Here is a 12244-nt window from a genome sequence, read left to right as displayed (position 1 = left end):
CTGCGTAGCAGAAATGGATATTTTCTCTGTCAGGTTTAGGCCATTTTATTTTTGCAGGCCTTATAAATAACATATTTTATGATATGACCTTATTTTTTATTACTTATTAATTGCATGGTTAAACCTTAATCAGTTTGTATCCCTCTATATTAGATTTTAACAGTTGTGTTCCTTTTGTGAAAAGTGCAAATAATGTATGGCATGAGATGGAAACAGAAGTACAGATATTAAGTAAACACATTCCAAATTACTACCCCATTCAAAGATTGCTTGAAAGTGGGCAGGACTCAACTTGTACTCATGGAGCTGCTGCACTGGACAGATTTCCCCATGTATGCCAGTAAAAATGTCAGTTTTGTATACACAGAAAAATACATAATATCACCCACTTTGCTGTAGCAAATGGCAAAGGGAACAGTTCCAAGGTATGGCATGCATCTGAGAACAGGCAGCCTCAATATAATATTTATATGAGTGCTATGGTACTTGCTGGTTCTGTCACCTGAAGTACATATCTAATGGACAAGGTTTATTTTGTTTTTAACCGTACACTTAGCACCACTCACATATAACTCTAGGATACTTCTCTCTTGCTCTCAATTTTCTTTGATTTTACTATGAATGATTTAGGCTTACAAATTTATAGTATACAAGGATGAAAACATTCCATATTTTGTACAAGCTAAATAATTTTGATTTACAAAGCACCTAGTTTTATTACAAGAACAATGTACAACCAATGTTTATTTACAATGCAAAAATGTATATAAACCACAATTTAAACATCCTGCTACTGGCAGCTGCTATATTCAGGAGGTAGCTTTAATTAACAAAATGCACTGAAGCCACATTTCCCATCATGTGTTCTATCAAATAATTTACAATACAAAGAAAAATATCTGTTTATGCACACTATGTACAGTTTAATTTTCCTAACTGCAATCTAGCTTAAAACATTTAGTAAAAATTGTGCCAGAATTTCTGGTATGGCAGTGGAATTGCTATGAACAATTTGTTCAACAACTATGAGAATCAGCTTGAGAGTGCATTCTTAATTGTATGCTGCTCAAACTTCAAACCAAGGACAGCCTTTGTAATTAAGAAACAAGACCCTCAAATCTAAAGTAATGATTCCTCTTATCCCCTTTCCTTTAATTGTAAGGAAAGCCAGCCCACTTCCAAGTTACTGTAAAATGGCAGCAAAGCAGAAGTTCCTATATTGTAGAGTACCTTTCATGTTTTATTTCTAGGTCTTCAAATATCCCAATCTCTTTCACTCCATTAAAGTTGCTAACTTAAGCCTATTCAATCCATTACACAATAGTATGAATTCATTCCAAGTGGTATTTTCTTTTCCTAAACAAGTTCACTTTTTTCTCTTGACAGCTGTTAATCTATTATGCCATACCTCTTTTTTGCTGCCACAAGACACACAAAAACTCAGAGGCAATCCAATATGCACGTGTGGTAGCCTTCTGGTAACATGTTAGGATTTTCTCTTTCCCCTGTATCTCCCTGAAAATTTGCTCTGGAGAGGCCCGAACCCATTGCCCAGAGAAGCCGTGGGGTCCACAAAAACATTAGGTTCCACACATGGAATTTATCTTGCAGAAAGAGCATCCTATTCTCTTTTAAGAATTGTCTTACATGCATTAAGAAACCCCCAGTACATGTGTAGAAAATTCTTCAACTTGAATATGAAAGCAAGTCATTTTCTTCAACCGAAAACTTCCAGGTTGAAATGAACGTTATGACACTTGAAAATTCTCCAGCTTGAAGAATGAGAACAAGTGCCATTTGCATGGTGCTCCATACACACTTTGGAGACCACAGAATCATAGTAATGACACAGATATCCAACATGGCTCCAGAGATGAAGAATAAAGACTGGAGCCACAGGACAACAGAACACAAGTTTGGCAAGTTTGACGTTTGTCCAGCATGTGAGAGCCCAATGTTTCCACTTGCTATCAAGCAGTACTATGAAGAAAAACACAATTATGCCAAACCATCCAGAATCCATTATAAGGCACGATAAGTAGTTTATACTGAAAATCAGTTTTTTATTCCAGACAAATTAAGCCAAAGCTGGATTATGGAAAAATAGTACATTTTGCCTGTATTTGTCTCACAGTTGCATATGGGAACAGTATTCCCGTGTTTTGGCCCTGCAGTAAATTGTCCTGAGATTCAGTTAGAAATGCTATACAAAAGTTAGCAACAGGATTTTTGCCCCCTTAGATTTAGCTTTCTGTTGTACTGTGCTTAACTGGAAAAGCTGACAGAATTCACATCACAACAGAAGCAGTAAGTTACAATTGGATAATAACATGGAAAAATAGCCTAAGAACATAAACATAATATAAAGTTGTCTGGAAAAAAGTAAAAAATGGATTATAAATTTTGGGTTTCCAATTATTTACATTAAGAGCAACAGCTCTTTTTCAAACACATAGCTCAAGATCTCTATAGCCCTTGTTTATAACTAACATCAAATGTTGATTATAAAAGTGCTTCCAGGTGAAAGATTGAAACAGGCATAGTCCATATAAAGGAAGCATCATAGTTCCTCCTTTTAACTCATGGTTTGCTGTAAAGCTGGTCAGTCTTTAATCCTCGGGATGTTGTAGGCATAACGGACCAACGGGAAGCCCCTGCTCTGATAAAAACAAGCTCGTCCACAGGCCTGTACTTGATCTGAACTGTCCGACACAAAAGAATCCTCTTCGTCAGCATAATCGGAATGGGCAGACTGGGTACCACAATCTGACCAGTAGCTCTCTGGCCTTTGGCAAGGTACTACCGTCAGGGTAGGACAACTATGGGACTTTATTAAGTGTTTGCATGGTATGGGCTTAGATATAAGTAGTGATTCACAGCATTCACACATTGTAAGGTTGCCCTGCAGGTGTGTGTACATGCCACAGTCATAGTAGAAATCTTGTGTCCCATGGCCACCCTGTGTATTTACAGCAACTGTTCCAGTCCCATTCCTCTTTGTGATGTGCCATCTCAGTAATTTCCAGTCTTCTTTGAACTTGGGGTTGAAGAACACATACAAGACTGGATTCAAACAAGCAGGCAGTGGGAAGAATATCAGAGTGACAGATTTCATTATTTCAGGGCTAATAGAGATTGCAGTGATGAGTGGAGCAAAGGAGAAAAAGGCAACAGGGCAAAAAAAGATGCAGTTGGTGAAGATTAGCCAAGCAACATGTTTAATCATGCTGGCTTGTGAGTTTTCAGAGAGGTCTTCCTTTTCTAGGTTGCAATAAAGTTTGGTATAAATAATAGCCATAAGCAAAAAAGCTAATGAATTTAGGAGCACTAATGTAACTGTAAAGCCCAAGGAGGGGGTTTCTCCTGTTGGAAAGGGCAGGCAAAGAGGTGATGCAGAATACTCTCCCTTATGGAAAAGTGGCAAACATCCTGATATCAATGCACACAGAAAAGCAAAAATGGCTGCAATTCGAAACTGTTTTTGGTTATTGCATTTACCCTTTCTAATTATTTCCTTCACAGATAAGCTCCTCTCAATAGCAGCTAACATTAGGAAAAAAACTGCACTTTCCGAAGAGAAGATTGCCAGAAACCCTGCAACTTTACAGCCACTGCCTGTCTCCCACCAGATGCCATATTCAGCAAACCTTCCCCAAGACACTGCATCCAGGAAGGTTAATATACCAGTGTAGACCCCCATAAATAGGTTAGACATTGAAATCAATCCTATGAGCAGTTTGGAGGAAGGCAGTGAAGTACAAGAAGCAAATATAGTTAACATGACAAGCATGTTGAAGAACAAGGCGACTAAAAAAATAAACCAGACAGTAAGACGGATCATCCAGCTTCCAAGTAAGTATTCACAGGGCTTGAATGCACCTGTAAGAGGTGAAGAAAAACAGATAATGTGGTAAGAAAACTCATGATTAACAATCATAACATATTTCATTGCTACTGAAAAATACATAGTTGCTGGAAAGAGCATTCTAAACCTTACCTAAGTTAGGATTGGGGTGGGCAACACATTGCATGTGGACTACAAGTGACACCCCCCCCCCCCACGCAGTTTGTTTTCAGCTACAGCTCCACCACCCCACAAAATGCCCTTGCCAAATTTTGTGCCAATGTTACCAAAATGTCACATTTCTGTTTTTAAAACTAAGTACATGGCATGGTGAGTGCCTAAATTGCTTTAATGTTTAATGGCAAATTAGTAGCTTCCAAGTCTTCTGGAAGTGTGATTTTCCTTTAAAACATTGTATGCTTTGCTTTAAAGAGCTTTTGCTTTTTTTTTTTTTTTTTTTGCTGCTGCCAAAATCTGTAAGAAATTCAGCACAGCAGTAGTAGCAATGTTACAGTGGTAAAATTCATCCACCACCACCAGTGTGGCCCAGGAACACAACTTAGCCCTGGAGCCCTACAAGTTTATTATTTATTTCATTTTTATACCTCCCAGTAGCCCAAGGTTTTCTGGACATTTTACAAAAGTTGCCCACCCTGAGTTAGATTAATGTGAAGACATGCATGTAAAGCAGTTTACCAGGTTATGCCTTTAATTAGATTTACGTAGTTATGGTACATGGTTGTACAACATTAAAGTTCTTGTTATAATTATTGTAACTATGTAATATTTAATATTGTTGCTTTACTGCATATTATCTGGAACACTTTGGAATAAACTGTCATTTATATTATTATTATTATTATTATTATTATTATTATTATTATTACTATTAGCATAAACAAAAGCAAAATTCATCAAGCCTCAATAAAGCTTCAGCTAATCATCTTATATGGCTTATAAGCATAATCAAGCCTGAAGGGTTTCTTCTGGACAAGTCCTGTTCTGGTTTCCATTTTTAAAATACGCATTTATTTATATTTCTAAATTGTCCTTCAGCGAATACAGTCAGGACAGTCTATGAGAGACCACGACGACAACATCATCAGCATCATCAGTGTAATTTCTATACTACCCCTAGCCAAAGCTCTCTTGGCTACAACAAAAATAATAAAATAGTAAAAATTACAACAAAAATAATAAACGTTTACAAGAAAAATAATAAAAATTTAAACAAAATATTGATACAACAAAGCAATATCTTTAATAAAAGTTAGACAATAGATAGCAAAAGGACTTTTAAAAATAATTACAAGCCCATAATTAAAACTCTTTTTAAGGTGGATTCCCCCGTACCTTCACTTTTGCGAACTTGGCTAGGCTGCTACATGGGAGACCACAGGAAGCTATCCCTACTCTGTCCTGTTCCACAGATCCTGCAGAGATAAACTGTCTTCATGGCACCAGCAACCCTTCACCCAACAGCAAGCACATCGAGGAGACAGGCCAATCTTATTTGTCTGCATGCAAGCTCCACCTCAGACATCTAACCACTCTGCAGTTAGAAAATGTGAAACCAGATGCACAAATTGTTTATGCCTGTGCAGCAGACTAGCTATCATCATTTGGTCAGGGAGGGGGGCATTCTTTATATTTTATTTAAGAAATGTATACCCTGCCTTTCAAGTTATAAACAGTTCCGAACAGCAGATTACATCAACAAATGTTATTTTGTTGATTTTACAGCACAAGGTATAGCACCAGATGAGTTCTATTACTAAGAAAGCAGACATCTGAAAATAAGGACAGTGCAATTTTTGAAAGGGGAAGGAATGGCAGGTTGGTTAAAAGTAAAATAAAATGAGTCCTTCCCCAAAAGTCAGAAAGATGATGGATAAAAACAGGGAGAAGACGATGACAATGATTTGCTTACACCACTACTTCATGTACTGGTTGTTAGTTCTCTTCCACTGAGCAAAGTAGATGCAGTGAACACAGTGTCATAAATGAGTGCACAGAGAAAGGAGGAGGGGAATATTCCATAGGGATTCAATAGGAGAAACTGATCAAAACATGGGAGATGACAAACCTGAAAAACAAGTAATCATGGCTTCGTTCCTAAGTTTAAAAAGTGAAGCTTTTTAAGATGACTTTATTGCAATGAGAAATTTCAGTTCCCAGATGTCAAATAATAAGCCAGTCTGTCTGCTGGTGTAACAAGGCAGTGTTTGGTGAAATTATACAGGGACATGAACAGTTTTTCTTCTTTGGTATCTTAGTTTGGAAATCAGAAGACATCTTGTTAAGGAAAGTTAAGAAAAGTTCCTCTCTTTCACTCAGCAGAGGCAGTAGAGAAGGTGAAATGATACTGGCCCAGATAAGTCTACAAAACTTTTACATGCTAAGAAAGCTGTGAGGGCAGTAGCCCTCTGTTAGAATTTACAGAAAGAACTGGGTATCTAAACATGAGGATAGTGTTGTAAAAGATTAATTGGAAGGTTTGAGACAAGAAACATGAGAGAGCTGCTAACATGATTGAAAATACAATCTCTGGATAGGATCTGGATAGGATGCAGCTGGATAGGACACAGAATTTTGCATTAAATGCCTGGCAGGCATAAATAAAGAGCAACCAAAAAAAGGATGACAAGGGCTATCAAATGTTTAACATGAGAAAGGTAGGAAAAAAGTAGGGCTTACAGTTAAATAACACTTATCTAACTTAAAATTAATTCAAAACTTCTGGGTCAGGTGAATTACTTACAGATGCTATTTCAGAACTGCTGTCTGCAATCTCTTGAGAATTCTCATAGAATGAGTAAAGTGCTGGAAGACTACAGATAGCAAGTGCCCCTATTTTCAAGGGAGTGGGGTAGATCCAGGAAACTGCAGAACAGCCAGCCTGATACTAGGCCAAATTTTAGAACAGATTCTTAAGTGGTCACATTGTGAGCATCTGGAAAAGAATGTGGTGACAAATAGGAGGGTTCATCTAGAGTAACTCATGGCAGGCTAATCTTTGCTGGAAAGCAAAACAGCAAGTTCCTTGAATGAGAGTAGCAAATGTATCTTTTAATTAGCAGTGTGATTCTCTTGTTTTTCAGCATTGTTCTAACAGTTCTCCATAGCCTCCACTTTTTTCACATCTTCAAGCCTCTCATTCTACAGGAAGGGCACATACATATCCCACCCACTTTTTGCGACATTTACTTTTGATGGTACAGTGTTATTAGGAGAACCTTCCTCGCAGCCATGAACACTAATGGGATTGTGACTGGGGAAAGAAGATAGGCTATACTGCAGAAGACCCTGGGATATTAGCTGAAATAATGAGAAGCAAAGCAACTCATGGTAAGTCAGTCAACTGTCAGGCAACCCATTGGTTGTTCCATGAACAACCCTTGCTGCACTTCTGAGTAGCAACAAGGGTTGTCATACTGTGCAAACTGTCTCAGCATCTTCTGGTTTCAGTATATCATTTGACAATCCCTCATGATATCCTTGCTGGCAAGATGGGAAGATGAGGGTTGCTCAATACTATAACCAGGTGGATCTGCACAGGCTGAGCAGCCATACACAGACAGTGGTTATGAATAATGGCTCTGCATCAACCTGGAAGGAGAAATTTAGTGGGTGCTGCAAGGTCTTGTCCCTGTGCCCTGTGATGTTCAACTTTTTGTAACTTGACTTCAATGAAGGAGTAAAGGGAATGTTTATTACATTTGTAAATGACTTGGAAAGGGTAATCAATACCACAGTAACTAGAAGCAAGGGTCAATATAATCTTGACAGATGATTAGGCAGAAATTAAAATGATGAAATAGTTCTGGATTTAGCTACACAGACCCAAAGGCATAAGAAGAGTTTGAAGAAGCCATGGCCTTGGTTATGAGAAGATCCAAATGTCTCAGCAGATCCTGAGTTGAAAATGAACCAGCAGGCTAATTCTACTACTAAAGAAACCATAATTCAATCTTAGGCAATGTATACAAGTACAGTGTCCAGATTGTTTGAACTGGTAATTCTACTCGGTTCAGTGCTGGTCAGGGCACATATGGAACACTGTGTCCAGTTCTGGGCACCACATTTCAAGAAGGAGACTAACAAACTGACATGAGAGCAGAAGAAGGGTGACCAGGATGGTAAGGTGAAACCAAGTCCAATGAGAAACAGTTGAAAGAGCTGGATAGTCCGAGCTTTATTTTTCTCATCTATTTCTTTAGGCTTCCCCTTTTGGATCTTTTCTCTGGGGAAGCATCTACATCATGGGTCCTCAAACTAAGGCCCGGAGGCCGGATCCGGCCCGCCATGCCCATTTGGACCCGCCACGCCCGCCACTGCCATCCACCTCGCCCCGTGTGCGGGGAGCCAGCAGATTGTTCAAACAATCTCCAAGCGAGCAAGCCGCTGCCTCGTGTGCCTGCCTTGCGGCATGTGCCCTCCCACGCATGCACCCATATGCACCGCCCCTGCCCCCTCGCCGGCCCGCACACACCGCCGGCACCACCTTTCCGGCCTGCGCCCAGCCCCGGCACCTTTCAGCTGGCCCCCTGGTGGAAACATATGAGGACCCCTGATCTACATGTTTGTCTGCCTTAGCAGAGATAGGCACATCCGAAGTGGTCAGCTGAGGGGCGTTGTCTGTATATAAGGCGTGGCTCATCAGGGACAAACAGCCAAAACTGCCCATGTGTCCCCTCCCTTTGCCACAGGACAGGTCCTCTGTACAAGATGCAGCAGGAGCATCTCAGAGGCAAAGTGTTGTTTCAATGCCTGGAAAGCTGAGTTTGCCGCTTCAGACCAAATAAAATGCTTCTTTTTCCCCTTAAGCAGATCAGTCAAAGCGGTAGTGGGATGGGAGTAGCCCGAGATGAATTTATGGTAGAAATTAGCAAACCCTAGGAAGCTTTGCAATTCATGATGTGCAGGGAGGCTCCCAAGACAAAACTGCTTGTACTTTAGCTGGATCCATCTTCAACCCAGCAGAAGATCTGATATCCCAGGCAGTTCAACTGGAGAGGTGAAATTCACATTTCTCAAGTTTAGCTGAAGGTGGTTCTCTCTCATCCATTTGAGGACAGACCGAACAGACACTCAGGAAGTCATCAAGGAAGTCCCAGAAAATCTCATTCATAAATTGGGTGGATGCAGCAGGGGCTCCTGTGAGCCCAAATGGCATTACTAGGAACTCAGAAGGTCCTTATCTACTGTAAAAGGCTGTCTTAAATTCATGGCCTGCTTTGATCCGAATGAGATTGTAAGCATCCCACAAATCCAGTTTTGTAAAAATGCGTGCCTGGCCAAGGCATTCCAGCATTTCGGAAATCAAAGGCAAAGGATGTTGATTCGGAATGGTAATTGCATTCAGCTTTCTCCAATCTATGACTACCCTCTTTTCATTGTTTTTCTTCCGAATGATTGGGGGAAGTCGTGGGAGAAGAGGAGGTATGGATGAAGCCCTTTTTCTAATTGGCTTTGATAAACTCATATAATACTGCTAGTTCAGTTGAGGACATAGGATATCATTTCCCTACTGAGAGGAGGGCACCAGGGATTAAATTAATTTCTAGATCACAAGAGCGATGGGGTGGCAGTCACTGGGCTTCCTTGGGATTAAAGATGTCCCAGAAATCCCGGTACTGTGGTGGTAGGGCTTTGGGAGGGGAGGGGAGTTTCCTTAGGGGAAGTGTTTAAGGGTGGTGTAGGCGGAGGACGGGGCTGGGAATTGAGGTACAGCATTTGGTGCAAACTCAGAGGGGAAAGACACATGGCCATCCCTCCAGGAGATTTGGGGATTGTGCTTGGCCAGCCAATCCATGCCCAGTTCTAGTGGGTACTGTGAATTCCTTACTAGAGGGAATGTAATCTGTTCTTTATGCTGACCAATGCATAGAGTTATAGGTCCAGTTTGGAGAGATAGGTCCGCCCTGCAGGGGCCGACATTGAATGGAATCTACTTGAAGAGGATTGGGCAGGGGTAAGGTTGGAAAGGAGCGCTGGCTAGCAAAATCTATGTTCATAAAGGTTGCAGTGGCTCTGCTGTCTACCAAAGCTAAAGTTTGCAGATCTAAACACTAGGCATTTGTAAATTTCCATCCAGTAATAGGTGGTTAGATAATGCAGAGTTTTGTTGAGAGGAGCACTTGGTGTGTGTTCTGGGGGCGGGGGGGGGGGGGGGGGGGGTCCCAGCACTGCGGTTCTTAACGAGGCTGGGACCTGAAGTTTTCTGCTGACTTGTTCCAAGGGCAGCCCTGAGCCAGATATCTTTTCTGGCCGCAGGTGAAACACATCCAGCAGTTCTGCGGCAATCCATTTCAGGTTTAGGCATGCATGGTTTGGTTGCTCCCAATTGCATGGGTTTAGGCTCAGGGAGATGGCATCTTCTCCAAGTTGTGGAGGAGAAGATGGGTTGGAGTGCCATGGGAGGGAACCTGGACAAAATGGGTGCGGTCACAGGTAGGAAAAGGGGGAGGGCAGCCAATTTACATTCCAGTTTACGTTCTTCTAGTCAGTTGTCGATTTGCAGGCATACTTGTATGAGATCTTCCAGGGTCTGGGGACAATTCATTTGAGCCATTATGTCTAGGATTTCACCATGCAGCCCCTCTCAGTATTGGGCCATGAGTGCAGCTTCATTGCAGTTCAGGTCATGCATCAGCAACTGGAACTGTGTTGTGTAATCCGCTACAGATTGGTTTTCTTGTTGGAGATGGTGTATTTCCTGGGTTGCTATTTCTTGTCTCAGCTCAGCTCCAAAAAATCTGCCCATCGCTGTAATAAATGCTCAGTAATCATTCAGAAGGGGATTGTTTGCAAGCAGGCACAAGGCTGACCATCTTCCAGCAGGCCCTGTCAGTAGGTTGATTACAAATTCCACTTGTACTTGCTCATTGGGGAAGTCCTCGGGCCATGAGTGCATGTATAGTTCACAATGAAAGTGGCAAACTGGTCTCAAGTCCCACTGAACTTAGCAGGAGGTTCAATCTGGCATTCCCTTTGTTGGGGGGCAGGTTGAAGTAGAAGTGGTGCAGGGACAGCTGCAGCTACCCGGAGGATGGCGTTCTCCGCAGCGAGGCAAGCCACCTTGGCACATAGTCCCTGAATCTCTGTGGCCATGGTTTGGGTGTCCTGGTCCATAATTTCATCACGGGAGGGAAGGCATCCAGTAATTATTGAATGAGAAGGCACATGGAGAGAGAGTTCAAGCTGTCGTGAACTAGGCGTTCCCCCCCCCCACAAGCAAGTCAGTCTCTCCAGCACTTCTTGTAAGCATCTTTATTCTGCATAGAAGATTCTAAGCATTCATAAGTCTCTGAGCAGAGAGATACTGAGCCCTCTCTGCCCCCCTTTATCCAAAGCTTTGCTTATGCACCCCTCGGGGCCTGTCTCTGGAAGGAGGGGCGCTGTGGAACTGGGTGCACCTGCACCTGCCGGCCTGGGTGCACCTGCCTTCAGCACTCTGAGCCTCTAAGCACCTGTGATAACGGGCCCTTGGGCCCACATCTTCAAGAGGCCGGCATTCTTCATCCGAGAGATTACCCATTTCCAAATCTCCTCCCTCCCATCCTTCGTCTGCTTCATTCCCACAGGCGGGAGGGAGACCAGGCCCCATGGGTGTCCTTGAGCTACTTTCATCCAGAGCAGGCTTGGACTGGCACTGCGATACTGAGTCTACAGGCGCAGGCCTGTCTGTTACAACAACAGTTCCATTATCAGAGTCTGAGCTCTGAGCCTCAACTAGTTCAACCAACTCCGCATCAGCCTCAGAGTCTGAGCTATCAGTCCCACCAAAAACACACCTGGGAATCTCGCCAGAACATGCACGCATGACCAGCACCTCCAAAGACAGTCAACAAAGGCAATTATGAGCACTCTGGCCTGAAAGGCAGCCTAAAAACACTTAAAATTAATAAAATACAGGAAAGTGATCTGATACATATTCATAATATATTCATCTTACAAATTGGTTCACAAAATACCTGTTCAAAATAATCTCCTGTAATACCATATAGAGATTTTACACAACACTCACTTCAAATATCATTACACTACAATTTGGAAACTGCACTTTTACCAGACTGATGAATTCTATTCACAATTCAAACACACACCTGTAGTATAAACCAAAGTTTGTCACTCAAGAGCATAACTCTAAAGCGGGGGAGGGAGCTGTATATTTTACCTGTTGTGGGAGTACAGTGAATGATTGTCTGACCAAGTTCTTCATTTTCATCACTGCTTAAGTCATCTACGTCTGGTGCACCTAGATTAAGAAAGATGGCAGAAAATTATACTTTAGAAATACTAAAATATGAAGCTTCTCTCTCTCTCTCTCTCTCTCTCTCTCTCTCTCTCTCTCTCTCTCTCTCTCTCTCTGTGTGTGTGTGTGTGTGTGTGTGTGTG

General features: G+C 41.8%; 1 protein-coding gene across 2 annotated transcripts in view; it reads right to left on the bottom strand.

Annotated features, from left to right (window-relative positions):
• Nucleotides 1-590: 590 nt before the first annotated feature.
• LGR4 (leucine rich repeat containing G protein-coupled receptor 4) overlaps nt 591-12244 on the bottom strand; it is a 111807-nt gene continuing 100153 nt past the window's right edge. For both annotated transcript variants that reach the window (XM_044425786.1, XM_044425787.1), the window contains 2 exons: nt 12024-12104; nt 591-3879 (listed from right to left, as the gene is read on the bottom strand). In XM_044425786.1, coding sequence (XP_044281721.1) covers nt 2603-3879; nt 12024-12104 — 1358 coding nt within the window. In that variant the 3' untranslated portion in view covers nt 591-2602. The remainder of the gene's footprint in view (nt 3880-12023; nt 12105-12244) is intronic.

The sequence above is a fragment of the Varanus komodoensis genome, unplaced genomic scaffold (genome assembly GCF_004798865.1).
Source record: "Varanus komodoensis strain SLA01 unplaced genomic scaffold, ASM479886v1 scaffold16, whole genome shotgun sequence".
Lineage (NCBI taxonomy): Eukaryota > Metazoa > Chordata > Lepidosauria > Squamata > Varanidae > Varanus > Varanus komodoensis.
This window is presented reverse-complemented; position numbering and strand designations above follow the sequence as displayed.